The sequence below is a fragment of the Neopelma chrysocephalum genome, unplaced genomic scaffold (genome assembly GCF_003984885.1).
Source record: "Neopelma chrysocephalum unplaced genomic scaffold, ASM398488v2 Primary Assembly neopelma1_147, whole genome shotgun sequence".
NCBI lineage: Eukaryota > Metazoa > Chordata > Aves > Passeriformes > Pipridae > Neopelma > Neopelma chrysocephalum.
Window position 1 is genome coordinate 3,745,182 of NW_020897809.1, and position 27,746 is coordinate 3,772,927.

The 27,746-nt window shown below is 36.7% G+C and overlaps 1 protein-coding gene across 12 annotated transcripts in view; it reads left to right on the plus strand.

Annotated features, from left to right (window-relative positions):
• CACNA1D (calcium voltage-gated channel subunit alpha1 D) overlaps positions 1 to 27,746 on the plus strand; it is a 171,754-nt gene that overhangs the window by 122,347 nt on the left and 21,661 nt on the right. For 3 of the 12 annotated variants that reach the window (XM_027701085.1, XM_027701084.1, XM_027701086.1), the window contains exons 29-41: positions 377 to 487; positions 3,505 to 3,534; positions 6,016 to 6,099; positions 6,429 to 6,512; positions 15,353 to 15,391; positions 15,809 to 15,937; positions 16,662 to 16,727; positions 17,007 to 17,098; positions 17,912 to 18,071; positions 19,288 to 19,415; positions 19,526 to 19,622; positions 21,174 to 21,276; positions 22,361 to 22,462. In XM_027701085.1, the coding sequence (XP_027556886.1) occupies positions 377 to 487; positions 3,505 to 3,534; positions 6,016 to 6,099; positions 6,429 to 6,512; positions 15,353 to 15,391; positions 15,809 to 15,937; positions 16,662 to 16,727; positions 17,007 to 17,098; positions 17,912 to 18,071; positions 19,288 to 19,415; positions 19,526 to 19,622; positions 21,174 to 21,276; positions 22,361 to 22,462 (1,225 nt within the window). The remainder of the gene's footprint in view (positions 1 to 376; positions 488 to 3,504; positions 3,535 to 6,015; positions 6,100 to 6,428; positions 6,513 to 15,352; positions 15,392 to 15,808; positions 15,938 to 16,661; positions 16,728 to 17,006; positions 17,099 to 17,911; positions 18,072 to 19,287; positions 19,416 to 19,525; positions 19,623 to 21,173; positions 21,277 to 22,360; positions 22,463 to 27,746) is intronic. The other 9 variants (XM_027701088.1, XM_027701087.1, XM_027701094.1 and 6 more) reach the window with 6 other exon arrangements.

Sequence of the window (27,746 nt, forward strand, 5' to 3'; positions counted from 1 at the left end):
TTTCTAAGCAAGTGGCACAAGGTTGTGTAATGTTAAAGTCTTGCATATAAAGCTTGGAAAAATTAGAAAGGAGTCTAATACTCCTTTTTTGAAGGAGCAGTTTTCCTCTCAAAACCATCTCTCTGGACATTCCCTTAGGATGTTGAGGAATGACCATTTTGTTCTGCTCAGTGCCTAAACAGAATAGATTTAAACAATTCCATACTTGACCAGAGATATTCAGCTAATATTGCATATTTATAGGTGTGCTTCCTAAATTTCACTAGAAAATGTGTTCCTGTGCTGCATTTTTGTCAATTCTGTCTTATGCTGCTTTTCTTTCACTTAATATTTTAAAGCCTTTACTTCTGGTAAGTATTTTATTTTTCATTCACAGCACTATGGACAGTCTAAGCTCTTTAATGATGCGATGGACATTATGAATATGGTTTTCACAGGAGTGTTCACCGTTGAAATGGTTTTGAAACTGATTGCATTCAAACCCAAGGTAAGTTTAAGATATGCTTTAATTAGGTCATCACCACAGGAATTAAATATAGTGTTTCACACTAGCTGTACCTTACTCAAAGAACAGAAAGAACAAACATTTTCCCACATTTATCTATCAGTGAAATCATAATAGAAATGTAACACCAGGAAATGAAATGCAGATATCAGAAAATAATCTCACAAAGTCGTTGATGAGATCTGGATTATTCTGAAGTAATGAAAATGTCCCTTTCTAAATCAGATAAATCATTTCCTGTTACAAGCATTACCACATCTCCTGTTCTGGGTTCTACATTCATTACTTTACACTAATTTAATCTCCAGTAAAGACCTGTATATTATGCTATATTTCATCTTCTAAAATGCAAAATTATTTCTTTATAAAATACAACTAAGTATTACAAACATACACGTAAATAATTTGCATATTCAATAGCCTTTTTGGACTTTTATATTTTTAGTTATATATATACACAAAATTTGGTAGAAGGCCCCACACTGAGCAGTTGATTCCTTGCCTTAAAGGGACACTGTCAATATGATTGATGCAGACACATTTTCAAAAGTAGATTTGCAAGAGAAACTGATAACTATAATTACTAAGAGAAAAAAAAGATAAAATTTTCCTGTGGCAGCTAATGAAGTCCTCTTGTTCAGTTCTTATACTGCCTTTATGAAGTGCAAAAGTTAGTGATGAAAAACCAAACTAAATTTTTTTTCAGTACAACAAAATCAATGTTTATTCTGGGCTTATATCTATGTAAATAACTCCAGTGTCTTCACTTGCTACACATGGAATTTGAAAAAAACCAGATGTGCCATTTGAAGTTTACTGATCTCACTATCTAAGGCTGGTGCTTTTCATTTTCCATTGCCCTTCTTTTAAAGTGACCAGCATATCTGCATCTGGAGCTGGCTGTGACCTGTGCCCCTTCCTGGTGTGAAGCAGTGACCCGGGTGGCTGTGGGCTCTGTGGGCAGTCCTGTTCTTGCTTTAACCCACCAGCTCTCATGCTTTCACAGCACGGCTGCCCAGAGCTCAGCGTGGAGTAGGTGTATAACTACTGTTCAGCTTTTCAAAACCATTTGTTCAGCTTGCATTTAGAATTGGGCTCAGCCCTGGAGCCTGAGCTACTTGATTTAAAGTGAGCTCGTGTTTGCGTGCAGAAGTGAACAAATTATCCATCACTTGAGATCTGATGTTGAGATGTGAACTGTGGAGTTCTGGGTGAATGCTTACCCACTCTCCTGTAGTCTTGCTCTGCACTGTCCAGTCCATTGTACATTTCTAATGAATTTATTTGTATTTTTGTGTCAGCTATCTTATTTAAATACTAAGGGTTTCACATTAAAAATAGCACAATATGAGGCCCCAGAGGAGATAGCTCAGATATGTGGACCGCAGTGTCATGAGTTGCTGATTGTGTTTCCTGATCTGTATTTCCTGTTCTATATCCTTGTTTTGCACAGAAGACTTTGCTGCATTTTATCATCTGCTCTTTGAAAGAAGATTGTGAATCCTTGTATGGTTCTCCATGCACTTGTGACTGTAGTCAGAAATAGCAGCTAATGCAAAATACAGTGGTCTGATCATGAGTGTATAAATCACAGTGCTCCATTTGTACTGTGGGCTTCCTATTTGTTATCAAATGCAATGTCTTAATACTGGTCTCTAAGACTCTGTACAATTTGAGTTTTAATTCTGTTGCAACATGCTTTCTATCTGATTGGATGCTTTTATTGTGAGAGATCCCTGGATCTGAACCCTGAGAGTTTGAAGGGCAGACGCTGCCAGTGAAAGATCCTCATTTCCTGAATTTTGTCCCCCCATAGATGCAGAACACTCTAAACTTGTTAATTAGCAGGACAAGGTTAAAAGACCATGGTATTAATCAGAATTTTGGAAGAGCCTAATAAGCAGGAAAGGAAGGGAGTTAAATATTTTTAAAGGTTTTCTTGTTATACTTTGGAGATTGTAACCTTTTAAATTGCCAGATACCCTTTAACAAAACACCTATTGCTAACATATATTACATAGTTCCTTAAAAATCACAAGTCAGCTAGCAGTCTTAAGCAGAACATGAATGCCTTGAATTTTAATTTTAAACTAGATACATGCTTAAAAGAACAATTAATTGCTTTAAGTAATATTAAGATTTAATAATAGTAGGAACAATCTGAATCCCAATTTAAGGTTTTGCTTTAGGGTCTGTGAGGGAAGAGTGATTAGTTTCTTCTATGTCTGTGTCACTGGTGGGTCTCTTAGACTAGTCTGACAGAATTAACAGTTTTGTTTATTAATTTTGTGCATTTAAAAAATTATTCCATCAAATAAAAACTCCATTACTCACTGTAAAAATAAGAATAGATAAAACACCTGTTAGTTTTTACTCATCTGCTTGACAGTGTCCCCTTAATATGTTGACAAAAATCCTGTGTAAACTGCGATCCTTTGGTTTTGCTGGTCATGTAAACTTCAGGCTACTATAAATAATTGATACTCATACTATGATATTGTGTTGTTTAAAACCAAGGCACTACAGGCTCCCTTCCAACTCTGAAATATATAAAATTTGAATAAGTGCTAGGTATTAAAGGTGATGCTAAGTGTCTGGCACACTTGACTGGGAGATTGGATCACACAGTACTTTGCAGATTGAGGCCCTAAAATTTTCAAGAGAGTACTAAAAGGACTAAAATATTTATGTGCTAGATGAATCGAAACATATTTTGGTGTTCATTCTCTATGCCTCTGTATTCCCCAGGATTTGTGATTTTGTCCTTCAGCATTTCTCAATGAGCAAATTTTTCATAATATAAAATAAAAGAGCAGGCCTTTTTCTTCACGCTGTACTTCACATTTGCTAAAATCTGTACTTAGCATGGATCAGTGCAGTACAAAACAAAATACAGCTATGAAATCTAAAATAATACATCAGCACATACTGTCTGTACAGCTTCACGATAGCTAGTGTTGCTTAAACTTGTAATGATTTTCCATGTCGTTTTACATCAGATTTTTGTAAGAAAAAAGGAAAGATGGCTAGTAAGTGAATTGATCTTGGGTCATTGCAGTGGTGAAAACAACTTATTTGCATGATGTTTATTTGCTGTGACTTGTCCATTCCTCCCTTTTCCAAAACCATCTTTATTTTCTCTTAGTTTTTTGTTTATTTGTATGCTTTTGCTTTACATATTACTTTGAACAATATTTGTCTATACTGATGGAAAAGGTTTCATAAAATAAATAAATGTATAAAGTATTTTAGCTGTAAAGTGTTTTAGCTGTATTGAATCAAAATGTGAATTTTTTATTTCAGTGCTTTATATTGTAGCATGTCTAGTAAAGTCACTTTTTCTATAGCTGAAATTCACCTTTATTTGGAGGACCTTTTTTGATTCCCATTGTAGAGGAAGATGGATAGCACACCTCAGGATTGTGCTGATTATGTGTTTGCTGTTTGCCAATAGTCTCTTATTTTGTGTGTATATATATATATATATAAATATTCCTATTTTAAAATCAAGGAAGATTCTTAGAAATGAGGAATGTGAATGACCAGGAAGGATATTATGAGAGTAACTCCCTTTCTTTAGTTGGCAGCCGCCAACTAGGATTATAAATTTCAGTACTGTTGAAGTAGTTCAGCATGATGTTTAGTAAAACTTTGGGAATGGCTTGTTCTCATGAGGCAGAATGAGTAAGGAAGGAGTGACAGGGAATTGTGTAGGAGCTCTCAGAAGAGGAGGAGTTTTTTCAGGAGGTCAAATCCATGAACACCTCTTTTTGCCCCAAGAGTGGACTTGGTAGTTAATCCCAAAGAACCAAAGTGTGAGGTGCCAAGGGCTGTGGAGATAATCATACTCTGATCTATTTTCCTCTTACAGCCCCTTCCTTAAATAAAGGAATGATTATAGCAATTTGTGTTTTAAAAGGGCTAGAAGAGAGTAGCATTAAAAACATAATGAGCCTTTCCTGACTGCTCAGTGCTTCCTCTCCTAGAATAAAAACTCTACTGTAGCAGCTCTCTCATAGTCTTCAGGAGCAAATTCCCACACAAAATTAGCTTTTTTATCTTTTAAACTGTGAAGTTGCTAGGATTCTCACAGTTTAAAATCTCGAGAAAAGCATCAGTCCAATTCTAAAATATTTTGGAACTGATTTTGCTTTTCAGTGCTAACAACCCATGTAATAACTTAAACTACTCAGCTAAAACATTATTTTATAGTAAAGTGTAATAATAAGTGCAAATAGCACATTTGTAATTTTAGACTTCTTGCTAAATTTATTATTTTAGAGTTTCAGTAGTTGCTGACAAGTTAATATTTTAAAATTTTAAAGATTTAAAAATTTTAAAGTTTTTAAAATTTTAAAAGCAGAATGTACATATACAAAATGTCCATTTCAGTTTTGGTCACGTAATGCACATTCCTTAGTCATGGTTGGCTGATAAATTAATATATCTGAGTGTGGTAAAGGGCAAGTTCAGTAATTTTTGCAATTCTGGATTTCTGTAATAGCTAGGCAAAATCCACATATTGCAGAAAACCTACATCTCTTGCCTCTATAGAGTTGTCTTCATGAGCATAATATGCCTTGATTTGTTCCCAGTGACAGATTGATCCTGGAACCCACCTCAAGGTTTCTTCTGAAATACCTTTTTGCTCAAAAATGCAGTTTTGTTGCCAGTAGTCAGCTAATTGCATGACAGCACTTTGTATAACCCTTTGCAGCAATGTCCCAGTAACATACACATAAGAAATATATATTTAAAGCCATAAAATGTCAGAAGGGTGATTAAGCAATTTATGAAAATGAATTTTCAGACATTGGACTGGCTGCATTATCAGCATTAAGAAATTGTTCAGGTTGCTGTGATTCCTAGTACTGACTTCACTGGATACAGAATCAGAGTGACTGCAAATGTAGTATGAGTTCCTGTATTAAACCTAGTTTATGAACAGAAGATTATCAGTTCTCTAATATTTATGCACAGTTTCACATTAATAATTGTGCATGTTTATCTAATTATGTGCTTTGACCTTTTAAATATTTTTACCAGTCACTTAGACAGGACTATCACAAAATCCTTAACATTAAGGAGGCTTCAATTGGCTTGGTCTTGCAGAAATATTATAAAAGGGATCTTGTCTTGCTCATTAGGGTATACGTGTTAGAATTTTTCAGCCTTGCTGGAAGTCCAAACCCAGTTTTGGATGATGGCTTGCCTGCCAACATTGTGCTTATCTGATGGTGTGTTATGCATGTGTAGTGTGTGTGTGTGTGTGTCTGTGTGTGTGTGTCTGTACATGTATATATATAAAGTATATATATACACACACATGCACATATATGTTGCTTTTCCTTCAGTAGGCAATATTGTTTTGTTTTTGTTTTGTTTTTTCCTCATTAGACCACAGGTTTTGTTTAACTAATTTCTGTTTATGCAAAACTAAACAGAAGTATGCAAATATTTGACATTTCATGTGTAATCACAAACGTTTGCACCCTGCCTGCTCTGTTCAGGGCTATTTTAGTGATGCCTGGAATACGTTTGACTCCCTCATCGTTATTGGCAGCATAGTAGACGTCGTTCTCAGTGAAGCTGATGTGAGTATATCCCAGCTTACTTTCCTCAGTCCCTACTTCTCTTTCTCTGTCTCCCCACTATTTCCATCATCTGGACAAGTCACAGATTTTGATCTGATGTTTCTAAAGTTTGAGTACAGACCAGTCATAGGTCAATTATGTTGATATGGGAAATAAATAGCCTTTTTTTTCTACCAATTTTTTTGAGCTATGAAAGGGAAAGATTAGATTGTATAGTGGTACGTCAGAGAAGCCTAGAGTGTTTCTGTGTTATAACACTGTCCTTTTCTTCTCTTTTTCTGTTTGTGTTTTTCTCTTGCTCTCTTTCTGCTGAATGCTTGTCCTAACAGCACTATTTCACTGATGCATGGAACACTTTTGATGCCTTAATTGTTGTTGGTAGCGTCGTTGATATTGCTATAACAGAAGTTAATGTAAGTAGCAACTGTTCATGCACTAAAAAGTAATTGCTGTCATCAAGAAATACAGAAAATGTAAAGTTAATCCCCCCAAAATCCTTTTTTAGAAAAGTATGTTTAATCCTGGAATCAAAGACGAAAACATTGATATAGATGTTTGTACCAGCTGTTATTACTTATTTATATACCTGTGTGGTTGCACATGCACACAGCATAGTGAGACAATAAGAATTATGTTTTTCTATGCATGTAAAGAAAATATTTTTTAAAATTTATGTATAAAATAGAAATTAAGCTTCTGTTACTATTTTACTTGAAGCCCAATGGGTTCTGTATGTAATTTGACTAAGATAATTCAAGATTCTGTAAGTTGTTTCACTGCCTCAGTTTAACAAATAATGATTTCTTTTTCTGTGGGAGGGTTGGGTTTTAGAGCGGTGTTAGCATTAGCAGAAGGAGGGCACATAAGAAACTAAGGCTTTCCATGCTGTGGAAAACAGAACATTTGCTCTTTTCCTGTTCCTTTGGCTTTTCCTATCCTGCAGTAAGTGTTTTGAAATTTGAATTATTCTTATAATACTTAGAAAACTCCATCTGCCCCCAAATTTTTGACTGATGGTCATTACCCATATAGGTGTTAGGACAACAGATTCATCTTAAAATTGCTTCCTGATCTTGTGTTAAAGCGTGAGAATCTCATGTGTGACTAAAACGGAGGAGTGATGTGATAACATGGGAGCAGGAGAACCTTAGCCTGACCTTTAGATTTCAGACTGATTTTGCTCAGTTCTCAGTGGGTGATGGATCTTCCCATGAACTGAAGGAACTTGAGCTGCCAGGGAAGGTCAGTCAGCACAGAACTGCAGTGCCCCATTGAGACATTTTTTAAAGTATAACTACTCTTCACAGACTAGATTTTTAAAAACTGCCTCTGATTGATTTTTAATTTTTTTTTTCTTTTAGTTTTGTTCAGGGTTTTTGTTCCCTGAGAAGTTTAGACCGAGACTTTCAGCTCAAGTATTTACAATTTACCCATCATCTCCTGTCACAATAGTGTAGATGAGCATAGTGTCTGAGAAGAGTAAAAAGACCAGTCGTTTAGAATAGCTTTCCCTAATAACTGCAGAATGTATTTGATTGTGAAGAGATTGAAAGATAGCTCAGATGTGCTTTCATGATCAAAGCAGATGTCCCTGCATTTAACACTGTATGGACAGTGTTAATTTGACAGCATTACTTGTAACTGATCACTGCTGAGCTTTCAGCTGGGAAGAACACTGTCATTTTAGTAATTCTCACGGTTGTCTTGAAAATATTCTGGAGATCAAGTAGTGATCTTCAGGATAAGTACAAACACAGTCAACAACTGGCACTGTCATTTCTTAGTTTTCATGCAATACTCATTGGAGGAAAAAGACTCATCTTTGATTTCATTAGTTTTGCACAGCAGACTATTTGTGTACTAAGTATTGTCTGTTCCTGGTCTTTCCACTTTTCTGTGCTTTGTTTGTTCAAGTCAATAGTGTATTACAGTTTCAATATATTTTTTGGGCTTGATTTCCCATTTTCAACATGAAAGAGTTAATACTGCAGAGTGTCCAAGGAAATTACTTAGATTTTTATTACTTTTGTTGTATTGATTCTACTGAATTATTCCTGCTTGATTAGTTCTGTGTAAATTTCTGTAATCCAAATTCAGTATTTTAGAATCTTTTCCTTAGTATTTTTTCGGCATTCTGAATTGTGCCATTCCACCTGTACTTGTTACCTGACACTGACAGTGATCCTGGGAAATCTATAGCTCTGCTAAGATGCTGACAAAACTTTGTTTTCAATGGGGATTTCAAGCACGATTGAAATAGCACCAGTGAAAATTCCCACTATGGAAACTTCTTAAACTGAGCTCTTAAACTGAGCTCAGCCTTGTTTGAGGGCTGATCTGAAGAAGTGACAGCACTGACATCAACTCAGATCTTGTTGCAGTTCTAATTGCACGAGCACAACAATCTGAATTGATCAATGGGAAAAAAGACTTGAAAGAATGTGAATACTTAATGTACTCCATAGGAACTAAACATTCTTTTAGGATTACATATATAATTGCCTCATGCTCTGGAAACAGCTCAGTGTCATTCTCACAGTCTAGCTGTGTATACTTAGATCCATTGCTAAGGCCAGCAAGTCTTTCTGGTATACAACAAGTTTGTATCTGACCCATTTTTTTCAAGACAATGGGTTGGACTGTCCAGTTATCTATCACCTTGATTTCAGTATTCAATTCTGGAAATTATGTGTCATCTCTTTTATTTTGTTGTTCATTTTCTTTTTTTAACACTTTATAATGTATATGCTGCCCTGAGGGTGATTCTTCTGATCCAGTAACCTCCCATTCATTCACACATAATCCAGGAAATTACTGTGCTTTGAATATTTTTAGCGCCTGTGGAAGTCAGTGTTTATTGTATTAAGCAATTTACAGGATTGCTCAGCATCCTCAAGGACTGGCTCAGTGACCAATGCCAGAAATGAACCACCTCAGAGCAACATATATTTTGGCAGTAAAAAATTTTCTATGATTGTTTTTCTTAATTTACTCTTTCATTAAATGTCCCTTCCTTCAACCTTCTTTTATGAACCTAATTGGTTTTCATGTTCATTTTATTTTTAGAAATTATTAGAGGCAAGTATATATAAGTAAATATATATATATATGGTATAGCAACAAAAAAAATTAAAACCACTACTAAAACCTATATAATTACTTTTGGGCTCTGTGGCCTTTTGTTTTCAAAAAGTTTCACATAACATGCAAGACCTTGTGTGGTCATAGAAATGGTTCCTTGTCAATTAAAGAAACAGAGGAATGATTGTGAGACACAAAGTGTTGTCAGCCCATTCTGGGAGATGGACATATATAACTCATGACAATAAGAGATAAATAAATTTGAAATAAAATCTGAATAAATGAGTAAGTTATTAAAAGGAAATAACAGAGAAGTTTCATTCTGGTCTGACTGTATAGAAATGATGTTATTTTCCAGCTCAGAAACCATTTGTATGATCAACACTGAATGACTTAGAAGCATGATCACATTGTTGCAGTAGTGGTTACAAGGGTTTTAATTCACGTTTTTTATATAAGTTTCTTTAACCATTCATGTGCTGCCAAAATGTCGAGAAAATAATGCAGAGATCACTTTCCTCTTCCTTTGTGCAAATGTTTAATGCCATCAGTATAGGACTAATTTTATTCTTGAAATTAAGTAAAATTCTGGTTCTTTGCTGAAATAGGGCTTAAATGAATAGCATTTATATCTTCATCCTGAGTCCCTCAGGAAAACCTATTTGTCTTGAACCATCACTGTAAACACATGAAGCTTGTTCAATGCTTACACTGCTGGAACAGCTGAGAGGGGTTGGGGGCAGTGTCATACATCAAAAAATCTGGCAAAACCAGAACTGGATGTTGTGCCATTTGGCAAGAAGGGGCACCATTATTGGTATGGGATGCTCTGTTGGTTTGCTGGGCTGCTGCTGCAGTGTGTACTGGGAGGGCTGGTGCTTATTTTTATATAGTTGCCCACTCACCCAGTAGCTGGTGGGACAGCTGGCCTTGGTTACCTGGGGGAGTGGAGTAAAAACCTCGTCTCTACCTCCTGTAAGAGATTCTGGATTCCAGCTTTGAACAAGAGCAGTCCAATTCAGTTTAGGTAGAATCATAGAGACAACCAGGTTGGAAAAGATCTCTGAGATCATCAAGTCCAACCCTTGATCCAACACTGCTGTGGTTACCAAACCATGGCACTGATGCCACATCCAGTCTCATCTTAAAAACCTCCAGGACGGTGGATCCACCACCTCCCTGGGCAGCCCATTCCAAAATGATATCACTTTATTCATCCCTATCATATGTTAAAACTTTCCTATCATATGTTAGAACATCCTTATCATATGTTAAAACTTAGATTTTGGTTGTAGTTATTGATATTTTTGGATACCATCAATATATTTTATAGACTTTTGCAAATGTACCTCTATAGGCTCAAGGATAGGTCAGAAAACTACATTCTCATATGGCTTTACTTTCATTATTATGACGTTTTCTTGCTATATGAAATCTCTACTGTGTTGCAATATTTAATTTGGAGACAGAAATAAATTTCTGAGCTGCTTTCCTGAAGATGGTAACATTAATAATTTATTTGCTTTATTGCACAACTGAATATTTTTTAGTTATGCCATCAACATGTTAGTTATGAACTTAGAGTTTTAAATACATCTTTTACAAGGGAAAAGGTATTTTTTTAATCTTCTCTGGGGTTCTTCACATTGACTCAAAATGTTTATTAAATTATGTTTGTGGGCATTTGGTTCACATTGAACTGGGAATATAGAGAGCACTAATAAGACTGTGGAGAAATTTACTTGCCCACACATCTGAATTCCAGTAACTGTTCTCTGAACAAATTGTATGTGTATATGACACACATACAGTACACATTTCTGGAGATATTTTGGCAACCTGAATGTTTTCCTGTATATGCTGTTGTCATCATATGTGTTTGTCATTCAGATGCTTCCTTCTATATTTGCAGTGACGATGATATTGTCATTGTGTGTTCATTTGTTCTGGCATAGTCTTGGACCCTTTGGCACAATCTGTTAAAAAGAAGCATTTGACCAACACTATATACTAATATCCACTGTTTTTCACCACGTTTATTTTTTTCTTAAGCACAGACCTACTTTGTTTGCTTCCAATGCATGATGCAATCTGTTTCACACTGTTCACAGTTTTGACATTGAAGTCTTTTTTAGTCAGGATGTTTATTTTGAACATTTGTTGCAATATCAAGGGTGTAATGAGGAGTTCCTGCTTATGAAATGTGCTAAATTTTTCATAAGCAGCATTAGTACTTGGCCAAAAATGGTAGCAGGTTGAAAACATTTTAATCAGTGAGTCAGAAATTGAGGTGATCATGGGTTAATCTTTTTAGAGGGTTGTGATTGTTTGGGGCAGAAAGCTGTTCTGTTGCACTTTGATTAACTAAAAAAAGAAAAATCATATATTACTACCTATTTAAAGTATTTAAGAATTGGCTTAAAATTCCATAGTTATGAAGTGCTGTGCTGACCCGGGCTCTGAGTGTAGCTGGCACATGGCTGACAGAAAAGGTAGAATAACGAAGGCAGTGTCTGCCCTCATTCACCTCATTGCAGGGTGTTGGTGAGCCAAGCAGGGAGAGCAGGAGATGTTCATTTATTCCGGCTGTGCCCATTACCAGACTCCTAGAAGTGATCCTGGAATCACATCTGTCATCTTAGGAATCACACAGTCCCATGGGAGACAAAAAAATCCTAATGATGACCAGCCGGTCCTGAAGCATTGGAATGATTGGTGGAAGGTGGGAGGAAAGAGGAGGCTGGAGGTAGATTTTCTGACCACAGGAAATATTTTTATTTGCATTCTTGTCAGCAGACATCATCCCCAGAGACAGTCTGTGCTCAGCCTGCCCCCTGCTCAGTCTCAAGTCCATTTTAATACCTCCTCTGCATATACATAAATGTGCCAGCTACTGACATGTGCACAGGCACGGGATATTCCCAACGTTGCACATCAGGTTGTGTGTTTGGGTACTGTATGATTTTCTTTGTCTCCAGGAAGCAGATGTTCTGGTTTTGTCAATCTCTCTGTTATTATTGCTGAAGGTTGTGTTATCTTTACCTGAGTAGCCCAGATCTGAGCATTGCTTCGTGCTGGATGGACACACATAACCATTAACTAATTTTGTCTTCTAAAGGAGCATTTCCTTTATAAATATGAATAATGTTTTCTTTGAGGTATATCATTATATTAGTTTCATTATAATTGGTATTAATAACATAATCCAAACTGCTTCATTATCAGAGGGAAATGCCAAAGAGGGTTAAAAAATAGATACACTTACTTTAAAATGTCAAACTCAAAACACTTGGCCAGTGATGGGCAGAAATTGAATACTTTCAGATCCATTAGAAAAATCTCCTCTGGTGTGAGGTGTTCATGTTCATATTTGTTTCTAGCATCTATCTCCATCTTGGTATTAATGCACAATTTACTTTTTGTGATCAGAGTGTTTTTCATTACTGGCCTGAACTTTCCGGTGTCTGTAATTGGTAATCTCTTGGATATGACATCCTAACACTTCCCAGCAGCATCAGGTCATCCATCAGAAACAGGCAATTAGGACTGCTTAGTCCAAAGAAGCTGAGAAAGAGGGATTTGTGAGAGGAGTGTATGTTACTCGGTCCTGGGCATACACTACTGTGCACACAGAAATACGTTCAGTGACCTTCAGCCAAAAAAAGTGGAGGGATCATCATTCCTGAGTACCTGCAGTAGAACTGTTCACTTAGTTTGGGTAATAAAAAGTGAGAATGAAATAATTATTAAGATAGTAATACATAGAAAAACTTTTTTTTTAACCAATTTTTCCTTTTGTGAGGTTTTTTTTCGTAATCAAGTCATAATGCAAACTCATTATTTTTTTGTTTTGGAAAAGTGATTAAATAACTGTGTAGGACCAAAGTATCCTTTTTCTGTTATAATCTATCCCATTACAAATTGCTATCCTAATACTGTTCCTAGTTTATTTGGGGCTCAATCCTGCCCCTATAAAAGCTAGAGGGAAAAACTCTCAAATACCAAACCCAGCATTTTACTTCATTTTTAAGTTACAGTTTGTGATGATACTGTAATTCAGTCTGATCTGTATCTGTCAAATACTTTGTTCTTTGATGATGTAAAATACTGAATGTTACCTAAGTAATTTGCTCACTATTTAAGACAGTATAAAGCTCAACATGAGTCAGTCTCCAGAGATTAATATGACATTTCAGGCTTCATCTGCAGAAGGTGTAATGAAACCCTTCTTTTTCTAAAGTTTCAGATCAAAAGGATTTTTTTTTCTGTACTAAAAAGTCAATAGCAGTGGGTCTGTGTGCACTAGTGCAGGTTTGGGATGGATATAGGTAGGCAACTTTGCAAGATTGTTTCCATTTTTTGTGGTATTTTGAAATGTATGATGTTTGTGATAATGATTTTCTCCTTAATTATATTTTGATAGGTTTATTTCAAATTGTTAAAATATGCAGGGAATTTCTAATGAAGCAGTTGTTTTTCATTGGCAGCATATTTTCTGTGTATTTTATATAAGTTCTTAAAAAGTTTAGATGTTCCAGCTGATTTTACAAATACTCTGCTTAATGAAGTTTTATGAGGAGATTTGGGGGTTGCCTAATTTAATGCATAAATTTAGTAATAATTCCTTAAACAGTTTTAAGAGTCTTTGTTTCAGAATCTCAGGGCAGTGATATATCTATATGTAGATTGCATGTACTTGAGCAAACAGTTATTTTTACCTCATTTTTCCCTTGTGAAGCCTTTCTATTATATATGTTTTGAAAAAAGATAAGGGAGAAAACAATTAGTGTTTTAATAATGATCTGATTTTTAAAAAGTACTACCTCTTACTGGTTTTTTTTACCATAGTATGTTTGTATAATACATTTTCAGCAGAATCAGCTCCTCTCTTTTCCCTTCCTTCTCCTCAAGTTTTATCTTGAGTAACAGCATCACTTGAGATTTTGGTAGAAGTGTGGCATTGAGTGTGACAGATGCATCCACAGTGTGTTGGAAGCAGCACTGAGGTGGCATCATGTTCATCTATGTGATAGGAATTGTCACATAGATATTTTAGAAGGATATTTTAGGCAAGAGGGTAAGACCCATCACTTGAATCGAACGTCCAGAATGCCATTTGTTCTAATACAATAAATGTTTTTATTTAAAGACTTCTATTCAACTTTGGAAGAAGCTGCTGCAAATCTCTCAGTGCACAAGCAAGCATAGAACGTTGGTCCTCTAAGCTTTGCCAGCTGCTGTGCTAAGTGTCAGACCATTTGGGATATTGGGACAGTTTGTCCCAAAGTCAGGGAGAGAGATTAAAAAGAGAAAACTGAGATTGTTCTTCACAGGACACAGAGTTTGGCTTTGTGAACAAGAAGCTGGTGTGTGCCCTTCTCCTCCTTGTAGCTCCTGAGGGTTGCACAGACCTGTTCTAAAAGGGTCAGTTGAGTCCTGAAGCCCTTTCTCCATGCCTGATCCTGTTACATCAGCTCAGGTATATGAGTGCTTTGTAGATGGTGAGAAGTTCAAGTGTTGCCTTCTCATTTGCACTGCTGGGGAAGTGTTAACCTTCATGGCCTTGTGCTAGAAATGTTTGTCTGTCACTTTGGCAGAGTGAAAATGTGTCCTTATAAAGCACTGCAACACCCAGTGTTCATCACTGAGTAATCTCAAGTGAATTAACTTTGCTTTAAGGGAGCTCCTGCTGTGATATAAAACACAATTATGGGTAGATTCCAGTGATGGAGTAACTAATCTTCAAAAAGAGCACAGGAGAAAAGGGACCTTGAAAGGCTAGTTTGACCCCAAAGCTTTGTTCTGGAGTTTTAGTTGGGCTTACTGCTATAATTTTGTACAACATATGGAAGTTGATGGCTAATTTCGTTTGGCTTACATAGGAGCAGATATTTTGTTTTGTATTTATTTTCTGTCAGGTCTTTTAATCATGTTTTATACTAGCAGATTTTAGTATGAGTCAGCTAGCAATGTTTTAGTATGAGTCAGCCAACATGAAATGCTAAGAGGATGGTTTTATAAGGATATTAATGTTTTGTTCAGGATGTTATTGAGTTGAAAGATGTTCATTTACATTTGGAAATGAAAAATGTTCTACATTTTATTTATGGTTAAGCTGACTTTTTTGATCTTTTATTTGATTTTAATATTTAATGTTCTTAATTTCTTAAAGCCAAAGCCAACTGAAACAGTCACAACTGATGAGTCTGGGGTAAGATCAGTAAACTGACCCCAGTGGTTTTACCTCTACTTGAGTTTATTCTTTTTACCATGTCTTTTTTCCACCAATTTTTTCTGTATTTTTCATAACTGTCTTACTGCAAAGGTGTTATGCAGTGGTTTGCATTCATTGTCAATGTTCTATTGAAGTCTACTACAAACAAACCCAATATGATCCTATTAACAAACCAGAAAACTTGGAAATGCATGTGATGTGTGAAGCATTTCTACAGGTCCTGTGTTTTCAGCATGTAATTTTTCCTTTCATATCATGGTTATCAAGGTGAACAGGCCCTCAAGATACATTTTCAAATCTTACCTTTTCCACCTTTGCATTTTATGTTGTTTTTCTGGAAGTGTTGCATGTTTGAGTTTGTATTTGGTTTGACTTCTCCATGATGCTCTTCAGAACTCTGAGGACAGCGCTAGGATCTCCATCACTTTTTTTCGTCTCTTCCGGGTCATGAGGTTGGTGAAGCTGCTCAGCAGAGGAGAAGGAATCAGAACTTTACTGTGGACATTTATCAAGTCATTCCAGGTTAGCAAAATTGGTTTAAATTTGCTTAATAATTATAACCATGTATACACCAAATTTTATGAAAAAATACCCTGTAGAGTGCAAAAAAAAAAAATTAATACTATAAATGATATCAATTATATGTAAATATATTTCCATGTTAATGCCAAAATGAACTTCACCAGTTACTTCAGTGAGGCTGAGGGTCATTCTTTGTCATTTAATAATAGCTGTTACTGTGAGATTTCTATGGTTCTTCCCCCCAAAAATTTGGTATATTAAAAAGGGGTAGGATAAGTTTGACATACATAGATCTCACACTGCCACACATTTTATTAGATGATTAGAAAAGAAGAATTTAACCCATTTTTTACAGGAAACCAATTTCATGTGTAACAGATACTTGAATCATTGCTCCTGAAAACTGATGAAGGTGAAGTTAATAGAACTCTGTAACTGTGTAGAACAAAGTCTCTTTGTGTTGTCAGAATCAGTAATGAAAATAAAATTAAAACCACTAAAGGTGATTCCTCCCTCTGGATTGCTGGCAGAAATAATTTAAAATACAATGAAGCTTGTGTTCATTCTATGCAGCAGAGTATTCAGAGTGACAGGTAATATTGTTTTAAGCACTTGCAGAGGAAAAAAAACAACTTAGAAAAGTCTTTGTTGTAGAGAGAAATTATTTTTGTAAATGGAAATAGAATGAAGTTATTAAAAGACAATGCACCTGTCCTGTTTCTAGGCTCTGCCTTACGTTGCCCTCCTGATTGCCATGCTGTTCTTCATCTATGCTGTCATTGGGATGCAGGTAATTATACAAGTGTTCTAGCATTAAAGAACAGTACAGTCTTGTCTGAGAATTGTTTCCTAAGGTGTTTATTGAAGCATTCCTTTGATAGTGGTGCTCTGTGTAAGGCAGTGCCTTCAGAGTAACGTAAAAATCACTATCTTGACAAATCTAAAGTTTAATGAAAGTGTGCCTGTGAAAGTGTTTTTCATACATTCGGAAGCAAGTTTAACCTGCAAGACCTACAGCCTCTGTCAGCACACATCACTGGAATGAAAGTCAAAATCTGGTTTATTGTAGGTATTTGGAAAAGTGGCCATGAGGGACAACAATCAAATAAACAGAAACAACAATTTTCAGACTTTCCCCCAAGCTGTGCTTCTTCTCTTCAGGTGAGTAAACCTTAACTCTTACTGAATGCATCCCATTTCATAGACCTATGGAAAGTGTTCAAAATGTGTTTGCAGGTGACAATCAGTTCATCTTAACAAGCCCATACTCTCTCTGTCTGTATGCTGAGTGTCCATGGGCACAGCAGGGGTTTGATGATGTGATACAGAGCTGAACTTATTACAGCTGTTGTGAAACACCTCATTTGTGCAGTAATTGTCCAGGTAGAGCCCAAACATAGTCAGCCCTGATATCACTGTGGGAGTATTGGGAAAGGGGAAAAAGATTGTGCCTTTGCTGAAATTATTACAAGTACAACTAGTGGGACAGTTGGAAGAAATGAAAAGTTGCTATGAACATAACAAAATAAACTGTTCTTTACATTTACTGAGGAGTTGACAAACAGTAGAGGGTGTAACTTGCAGAAGGGAAATACCAGATAAGCAGCAGGAAAAACTTTATGATGGCAAAGGTAGCTAAATCGTGATGGGGGGGATTATGTGATCTCCATTGGTGGAGAGTTTGAGAAGAAGGTAACCATTTGCCAGGAATGCTTCCTGGAGCAAGGAGAGAGAATGACATGGAACCCTTATGGTGCATTAGTTGACCTTATGAAATGTGTCTGCAGTGTCAGATGTATGCTTGTCAGTTCTAAAACTTGCTCTGTATTTCTTAGTTCCTGCTCTGAAATGTTCTTCTGGCTTCACATTTGCACCAGTACAGCTCCCAGCGTTTTGTCAGAGCTTTACAAATTAATACATCTTTAATCCATTTTGATCAAATAATTCTCATTTTATCTTTGTGACCTTATAAAGGTGTGCCACTGGAGAAGCCTGGCAGGAAATCATGCTGGCATGTTTGCCTGGAAAACGCTGTGATCCAGAATCCGATTATAATCCAGGGGAAGAATACACATGTGGAAGCAATTTTGCCATCATTTATTTTATTAGTTTTTACATGCTCTGTGCATTTCTGGTGAGTTTAGCTTTTACTTATTAACAGAAATGAGCTTTAGGCATTTTGACTTTCTTCTGGATTAAGAGCTGTGGGTTGAGAGAACGATTGAAAATCCCATATCCAAAATATTTTGGCAAGGTTATATTTTTCCATACAGAATATTAAATCCTGTATCTTATACCAATTTTTACAGTGAGGGTGGTGAAACACTGGAACAAGTTGCCCAGAGAGGTGGTAGATGCCCCCCATCCCGGGAAGCATTCAAGGTTAGGTTGGATGGAGCTCTGGGCAACCCGATCTGGCTCAAGACGTCCCTGCTCGTTGCAGGGGGGTTGGACTAGATGACCTTTAAAGGTCCTTTCCAACCCAAATAACTCTGTGGTTCTAAATTACCATGTGCAAGATTTTCTTTTGTGTGTAGGGTGGTTGGCTGCACCTTTGAAAGCTTCTTAAGTTAACAGTCTTTTCATAGCTGTTATTTCACGCAGTTCTCAATAGTGTCAGTAAATATCCCCTAATAATAAAGCTGCAATTATTTTGACTTACTAGTAAATGCTATTTGTATTATTTAAACTTAGCAGAATTTGGATTGGTCTCTCTACAAGTGTGCTCAATTTGTGGCACATGAAATGTGAACAATAACCTTTCACCTAATCCATGGCCTAATGGATTACTTGCTCTAAAATAATTGTTGAAATATGTTTTTCGTCATTGCAGGTGTGTGGTCTAAGCTGGTTGATTTGTTCTATTCACAATACTGATCTCCTTGCAAAAGGAGAGTGATGCAACAGAATTCTGTGAACAGAATTCTTCCACTGCTCTGCATCACCTTCTGTGTTAACAAAACATGCAGAAGTCTTATTGTTATGAAATTGAATCCTATTACTACAGAAACTGTTTCCTGAGATCTACACTGTGTCAAACATGTGTATAGGATCCATTCTTCAATTCGATGTGGTGGGATCTGGCAAATCAAGGAAGAGAAACAAATCCATTTTGCAGCCTGTGTCAAAAACTAAGTACTCTATAGTAGAATCATATTCTCATTATGTCATTACTTGATAGAGTTTCAGTTAGTTAAATGAAATTATTTTCTGTGATATTTGATTATATTTGCCAAAAAATCGTCAATTCATTTGTTTGAATTCTTAACCTACTCTACCTACTGAATTTAAAAAAAAAAGCAAAATGATCAAGGCAGATTGTTCTTAGTTACTTTTTTTCCCTCCTTTAGATTATAAACTTGTTTGTGGCTGTTATTATGGATAATTTTGATTATTTGACACGTGACTGGTCTATTCTGGGTCCCCATCATTTGGATGAATTCAAAAGGATATGGTCAGAATATGACCCTGAAGCAAAGTAAGTTAGATCATTTCTCTGATATGATTTATTTGGTAAAAACAATAAAAGCAGAATGTAGTATATTTTGGGGGAGTGGATGTTTGGTAACTGATGTGTGTTGATTCCAGGGGAAGGATAAAGCATCTTGATGTGGTTACATTACTGAGGCGCATCCAGCCACCCCTTGGTTTTGGCAAGTTATGTCCTCACCGAGTGGCCTGCAAGGTAGGGCTTGGTTTCTCTTGCAGTTCATGCAATTCTGGCCCATATTTATTACATGTGCACAAGTAATCCTGTCTTTTCACAAGGTTTCATTCACTCTCAACTTTTCCTGTTTTTTTTGGTTTTTTGTTTTTTTTTCCCCAGGCTTAAGTTAAAGCAGCAAAATTAAGGTCATTTCTTTCTGTGCACTCATTTGAGTACTTACCACCAATGTAAAGCTCTTCATAGAGGATCAAAATGACAGGGATCAGTGTGTGTATCTGTTATTAGTCTGTTATTGTCACATATCTGAGCTACCTCATCCCAGCATTTCTGGTGGCCTATCTCACTACTTCAGCCCAGTGACATTTCTGATTTCTCTTCAGTCTCAGGGAGAAGAGGGTGGTAGTTTGCTTTAATTGACAATAAAGTTTTGATACAGCGCTTTTACAGTCGCATTCATGAGAATTTTGCTCCACATGAAACACAGAAATGAGATTGTAGGGTGGGCACTGCAAGATGATAAAGCAAGCTGAAGTGAATAATGGTGTGTAATACGATATGTAGCAGTAAGTGAGGAGACAGAAGATTAATGGGAATTTAAAATTATACAGAATCTGTCAGGCAAAATGTGTGATTTTGAGGTGATTTTAATTGTATTTTAATATAAAAGTTGAAAAGCAGCACAAAGGAGAGGAATGACTACTGCATTATTTGACAACCTCAGAACTATGGATGTTGTGGGTTTAGCAATTTCAGTGGGAATTAATCCTTTTAATTAAAAGATTGTTACAACGGTATTGTCATTGGGATTTCTTGTGTATCTGTTTTAAAAATAGGTAAGTTGACATACAGACCACTGGGTTGGAATAGAATGTCACAAGGCGTACTTAAAGCAAACCTGTATGTTAAGATCAATTATTCATTGAGTAATGCTTTTAAACTAGAATAGAGGAAAATCCAGGTCGGACATTAGGAACAGATTCTGATAGATTAAATAGTATTCTTTTGACAGACAGGGTCACAGCAATGCTGCTCTAAAAGATGAACACTAACCCAAAGGGAAAAGCCCCTTCCCAGTAGTTCAGTGTAGGTGGCATAAGAGATGCACGGCAGGACTAAAGAGCTGCCTGAGCAGTACAAGACAGGCCTGGTGCTGTGGTTCTTTAGGGAGCACGAGGAACCCCTGGGAAACCTGGAACGTGACTGAAACTGGAGTGCATGCTCTTAAATAACTGCTTTTGTCCTTAATACTTGCACAGTGTGACTTACAGTCATAGCCAAGGACTGAGCTTGGATATTTGAAAATTGCCTAAATAAACAGCTCATGAAAACTTGACAGTTTTAGTTTTTGTGTGAGCATGCATGTGATTAATGCCAGAAAGAAGCGATTTTGACTGCCTATTATACACAGCTAGAGTGGAGGACTCAAATTTTTTTGAAGAACTTATATAATTTGTGTGCCTCTCACTAATATTATTGTTTGAATACATGAGGTTTTCAAAAATTAACATTACATAAGGTGTTTTTCAAACAAAGCAATGTCAAAATTTGTTTTCCTCTTCTCATTTTCAGAGGTTAGTAGCCATGAATATGCCACTAAACAGTGATGGAACCGTCATGTTCAATGCTACTTTGTTTGCTCTGGTTAGGACTGCTCTAAAGATAAAAACAGAAGGTAAGGTTCTTTGCTGTAAAGCCTTTCTGGACTTGTCACAAGGTACAGTGAGGAAAAGTTACAATTTATTCATTTTGTTGGACATGAGTAAAGGTGCCTTGGTCTCACTGGATATGACTTGCTTTTGGATCATGGATTTTATTCACTGTTGCTAGTAATCACTTGCTAGAAAATGAAAGGAAAGGGGTAGTGAGGCCAGAGCCCAGCATATTGCAGAAATTAATCTATGCTTTAATCTGATCAGATAAAAATGTGCAGCAGGGGCATAACAGGAGTTCTACTATAAGGAATGAATGAATTCCCCTTCCTGCCCAACCAAAACACTTCTTTCTCACTACCTTTTAGCTTGGTGCCTTGGATTCTGCACTGGTGCAACTGCAGCTTTTGCATGCTTGAAAACAACATCCCCAGTCTGGTTGAGGCCAGTTCTGACTGGTTTGAATGAATTTCTGTAATTTGCATTGAAGAGGGAAAAGGTTTTAAAAATAGTGATATGTTTCAGATAATTTGCTTTCTGTTTTCATACTTTTTTTACCTTTTTTCCCCATTCTGTTACTCCTCTATCTTCTTCTCAGCAGAATTTGAGTTCCACTGTCAACAACAAACTTAGGTTAAGCCCCCTCAGGCATCACTGTGGTTTAGGTGAGCACTGAAAGAGATGAAAAACTGCTCAGTACTCAGTTGCCTGAACTTTCAAGCCTGTACAACTGAGTAATTACTGTAATTAAACAAATAAAGGCTTAGCTTTGGATCAAGAAAGAAGTGGCTTGTAAAGAACAAGTTGGCACTTTCTGGACAGCTTAAGCATAAGGAGAGACAGAGTGAGGCCAAGGTCTGTAAATCACAGTTGACCTCTGCAGTGCTCAGAGACTGATTTGAAAGCACCAGGAACTCGCTGTCTTATGCCCTTTCTTCTCTTTAGTTGTTGTATTATTGTTTGCTACATGACGGAGCTTAGGTTTGCCACAAAGGATCCCTGTCACAGTCTTTAATTGTATAGAGCTAATTAACATCCAAAGGCTCATTCATTGCAGCTGGTTGAAACATAATTGCCATCCTCCCTTTTTCTGTTTCATTGCCACAGGTAACCTAGAGCAAGCAAATGAAGAACTTAGAGCAGTTATAAAGAAAATATGGAAGAAAACGAGCATGAAACTACTTGACCAAGTTGTCCCTCCAGCTGGCGGTCAGTCTGATAAACTTTGCACTGTGCTGTTCTCTGTGCCTGTTGGTCTTTCTAGACTGTCAGGAACCAAAGAAATGAAATTACTACATTTTGCAATTGTAATGTCATTGAAGGACAACAAACAATAACAAAATAAATATTGAGAAAATGATATCCTTTTACACTAGATAATACATATAGGACTGATAAGTGACATTTTCTTAAATCAAAAAGAGAGAGAGGAAAATATTATGCTTATTTTCTTGCTTGTGACATATACCTTATTAGACCTAAATCTAGTCTTGATTTCGGATTATTCAGCAAAATAAACTAGTTTAATTTTGATGCACTGATTAAAACAACATGTTTTGTACTACGCTACATTATAGCTTATTTGCTTGTATATGTTGAATACTTCTGGGAGAAAAAAAAATTATTGCCAGCTTTAATTTTTTTTTTGCTAAATTAATAAAGCAAGAGGTTAAATCATCTCAGTTACACTAGTTTAAACCAGAATCAGTCCACAGTCAACAGATGATGGAAATGGTTCAGATTTACACCAGTATGACTGAGATATGAATATGGCCCATGTAAAGAGATATCTCAATTGTAATGACACCAAACATTTGTGTTACAGAATTACAAGGCACGTTTATTAGATGTTCCTACGTGCTGTAAAATAACATGTCAAACGTGTTATATCTCTCTTTGTAAATATATATATCCTGATATATATATATTTAGCCTTTTTCAATATATACATTTTTATTCATATGCTGTAGTGTAGGTTTAGGTGACTGTTCTTTTCTTGCTTTTTCAAGTTTTAAAAGTGCAGGATCTGTTGCACTGTCAGCCACACCCAAGATATGTTTACCTGGACATCCAATACTCAGATCTATTGTAATCACCTGGTGTTTCTTGTAGTTAATTGTACCTTCATAGTGTTACAGCAGCTTCCCAGACTGATCAGACTCAAGAGCCCGGGCATGGTGGTGGTGGAGGCTGACCCTGGAAGGTGATGCTCAGGCCCAGGCAGGAGGAGCACGCTGCCTGCACTGCTCTGCAGCATGACCCAGCAAGGAGCAGTAGCTTTGTGGCTGCAGGAGCCACTTGCTATTGGTGTGGTGGCTGCCAGATAATAGTGGGGATGAAGGCAAAACCTGAGCCTATTTGACTCTTCAAAGGGGAAATGATACTGCACATTTAAAACAACTTTTGTGTTCTACTCTGTTGTTCTTAGCCTTACACCTAAGTGCTTGCATGGCATAGATGAATCGCTTTGTTATTGTTGTAACTATGTGCTTGAGCTTTTTCTGCAGCCTCTGTTCCTTTCAACTATGAGTCTTTCCGAATATTCTGAAGCAATTCTGTTTTAGGGTGGTGGCATGGAATTAGTGTTGCCTCTTGCCGACTTTATTCCCCTACATTTTTTAATTGAAATAGAGATGCATGCTTCAGAATAGCGAGCTCTGCCTGCCTAAATCAATCTGACAAAGAACCTGTACAGATTACATTCCTAGAACTAATCTTACATAGTAATTCACTGTTAACTTCAGCTTCATTTCATTGCTGAATATAAGCTGTATATTTATTTTCAGCTATACTAAAATTCATTGCTGATATTCTGCAAATGTAGCTCTTCAGTGTAGCTAGAAGGCTGAAAAATGGATCTGCTCAATTGATAGGAAACAGTATGGCTTCTGCAACCCAGTAGAAATAAGAACATGTTGAGAGGTACTGCAGCTTTATGAATTTTCGATTTTAGTTTGGTTTGTTCCTCTGTGGACCTTATTATGATTTACCTGAAAATTGAAAATATTTTAAACCACCTAGAAAAAAAAGAGGAATACAGCTATTTTACATTCATATGCCATAGGAGTGTAAAATAGCTTAGTGTATGGTAGAAATTAGTTTTGATGTTTAATATTCAGTGGAAAATTGTATATGAATTAACGCCAGTGACAGCTGATAATAGCCATCTGCTAGGAGACACAAAATTCTTTTCAATATAAATCAACAAAGCATCCAAGTTTAATATGTTAGAATCACTTGCACTTAAAAGTATTGAGAGGTCTAGTTTATAACATTTTTCTCCAGTACTGCTTTTACTGCTATTACTGGATGGTAGGTCCTTTGTGTGCTCATGACTGTGCCTCCAGAACACTTATTTGCAGAGCAGAATGAAAATAATCAGTATCGTATTTTTTCCCTTGGATTATAAATAGATGCACTAGAAATAGACAGTTAATTCTTGTTACTGATTAAATAACTTATTACTGTAACTTAATTAGACTGTTAATAGTTAGCAACGCGTTTTTAGTACAGAAAAGTGAACCTGCTTTGCAAAAACATAGAATGTCAGTCAAATGTCTGCTGTATGAATGAGACTAGAGAGTAAGAGAAATACAACTCACTGAAGATTCACCTGTATTCTCTGAACTCCCCAGTCTCCACCTGCTAGCCCATTAAACCCTGCCTAATACTTTTTGCCCTCTTTCAAAAGCTTCCTACTGAAATGATTCCTTTTGCTGTCACTAATTGTAATTAGCCATGTGTCTATTCTGTGGTCAGTTATGCTTAGCTGCCCCCCTGTACCTGTCTATATCTGGCTATATGTGTGTTACTCCATAAACAAAGTCACCCTTGGCCAGGTGTCCGTCCCTGTGTGCCCGTGTCTGCAGTACAACTGACTGTGCCTGGGAAATACATGTGCATCTTGTTGGTACATGCAGACTTGGACATGCCCAATTCAGCAAACTGGTAGGGCATTCATCTGATATGCTTGTAAAAAGTTGGTGCATGTCCAGAGTGATCAGTAAGGGCCCTGCATTTCTGCATACTGATATTTCACAGGTATTGTCATCTCAGGCACACTCAGTAGTTGTGCAGTGTCATAGCCTGATTTGAGACATGCTCTAAGTGCAACCCATAGTATGTTATATCAAGTCTGTCACTTCTATGTGCTTGTTCCTTCTAGGAGCCATTTACTATTTCACTTCCTTAACAGTTCTGTTCAAATACTTGAAATAAAATAGAATAAAGGATGGGGAAAGGCTTATCTGGGGAGTTTGACCAAGGCTACAGTGTAAGTCGATGGGTTCAGCTAAACTAAGGCAGGCAGGTTCAGAGTAGGTGCTGTGTAAGAGATCTAATACAAAGCACCATTAGTCCCTGAAGAGCTGCAAAAGGAGATTACACGTGAACATCAAAGGAAATGTTCACAAAAAGTTTAGAAATTAGATTTGTGGAGTCAATTAAAAAGCCTTTTGCTGCTGAGGCTGAATCTGTAGACTGGTGAGCTTTTCTTGTGAGCTATGGAGTTCCTGCTATTTCCTACTAGTTCCCCCTTTCCTAGCAGGAACTGGGGGGCCTCAGACGTTTGAGGAGTTGTCACTTGGGCAGAGCAGGCTCTTTAATATGCTAAGATATTTCCTGCGACAGACTGGTCTCCCAAACAATATTTTTTGAAGCAATTATTATAATTATTTTTCCTTTGATACGTTTAAAGACAAACTGCTGGGAGAAGACATTCTGTGTGCATTTTCACTGAAGTTAAAGCCTATCCTGCTTTCTCCCATGCATACAGCCCATTTCAGATGTTATGATGAGAGGAGCTGATTTTGAATGGTAGAGGTTTCATTTTGAGATAAATTTTATCACAGAGGCAAAAATTAATTCAAACAGTCCATGGATTGGATTTCTCATCCTTTTTTTATGTGAAAGCAAGTCACTAGAAGAAGAAAGTCAATTAAATTAGAAACAAACAGTCATTACAGGTAAAAATAGTATTAGAAATACTGTCATTAGTGAGATACATTGGCACATATTGTTGATAAAACAAAAATACAACAACATTCTGTTTTAATCAAATGTTAATGTATAATATCTGATTAGAGCATTTGCTTGATGGGAGCAAGAGGAAAAGCTTGTTTAACAGAACGTGCTCACATGTAAAATCCCCACAGAACAGAAAACAAACTCAAGTCTATTCTAAAACTCCATTAGAGAGTTAAAATAGGGAGAAAGCAAACGACATTAAAACAGAATCCATACTTTCTAACAGAGGTGTGTTAAAATGTGCCTGGGCATGTTAGATTTTCATGTTCAGCCAAGGCATGACTGTACAGAGTAACCCAGAGCCTGAGATGGGATAGACACCTGTCTGTCCCAGCAAGGGCAGCTGGAATGATGGGAACTTACTCCCCATCAGGATGATCCCTGACAGCAGAGAGAACCTGGATGCTTAGACCACACCAGCCCTCCTTTACGTACGGCAGCAGCCAGCCTGAAACGCTATTGCAGATGGCTATTTCAGGATATTGAAAACCACTGGGAGGCTGGACAGCACAGCAGGAAGAGAAGTAGCCAACTTCATGTCAGATAACTAGAGAGGAAAAAAATGTGTGACAACAAAAGCAATGTTTTTGAATGGAAAACTACTCCTACTAGTTTTCTGGCAAGCATTACTGGGAGATGAAACCTGCCCCGCTGAAGGATTCACTGGACTCATAAAACAGGCACAGGCATTCTTAATATGCTGTGAGCAGGTGACTGTGGTGTCCTCACAAGGACAATGCCACCTGCCTTTGAACTTTGGAAACTTTGAAATTTGAATTTTGTTCACAACAGTGACTCTGTAAACATGCTTGCTTTTATTGTCCTGGCTGTTTGCCTATCATTTGAATTGTACTAAATTAACTGATGGAAGTTATTTTCATTCCTATCAGCATTGCAGAGCTCACACAACACATAATGTGGGAGAGAGCCATGTTGTTTTGTATTTACTGTTATCAATATCACCTGTGTAGAAGGTGGTTAAAGACCACATCTTAAACATATAAAAAATACATGAAATTGTAACTTCTGTGGTATTTCATCAGAGACAGGAACCTGTCTTGTCTTATCTGACAATAAAATAGCAGAAGTTACAGTGTAACATGAGCATCTGGGGCACAAAATTCAAACTGGGAGATGCTCAGGTATTGCAGTGAGGGCACGACACCAATAAAAAAATCTGCAGAGCGAAGCAGGCTGTAAAGATGTCCAAGTCCTTGAGCAATCAGAACAATGCTACACCGATACACTGACTAAGCAAATTTGGTTCAGCCATGACAAAAAAAAAGAGATGTAGGCAGGACCTTTTTTTTTACAGTCACTCTTATGAACATCAATGTATGTATGTCATAGTAGCTTGTATTTAATCTATTTATTCCAAGGAACTAAAGCCAGTACTTCAGCTTCACTGCATATACAAATATGTTTATGGTTTTGTTAGAAACTTACTTAGAAGGACATGAGACTTGGT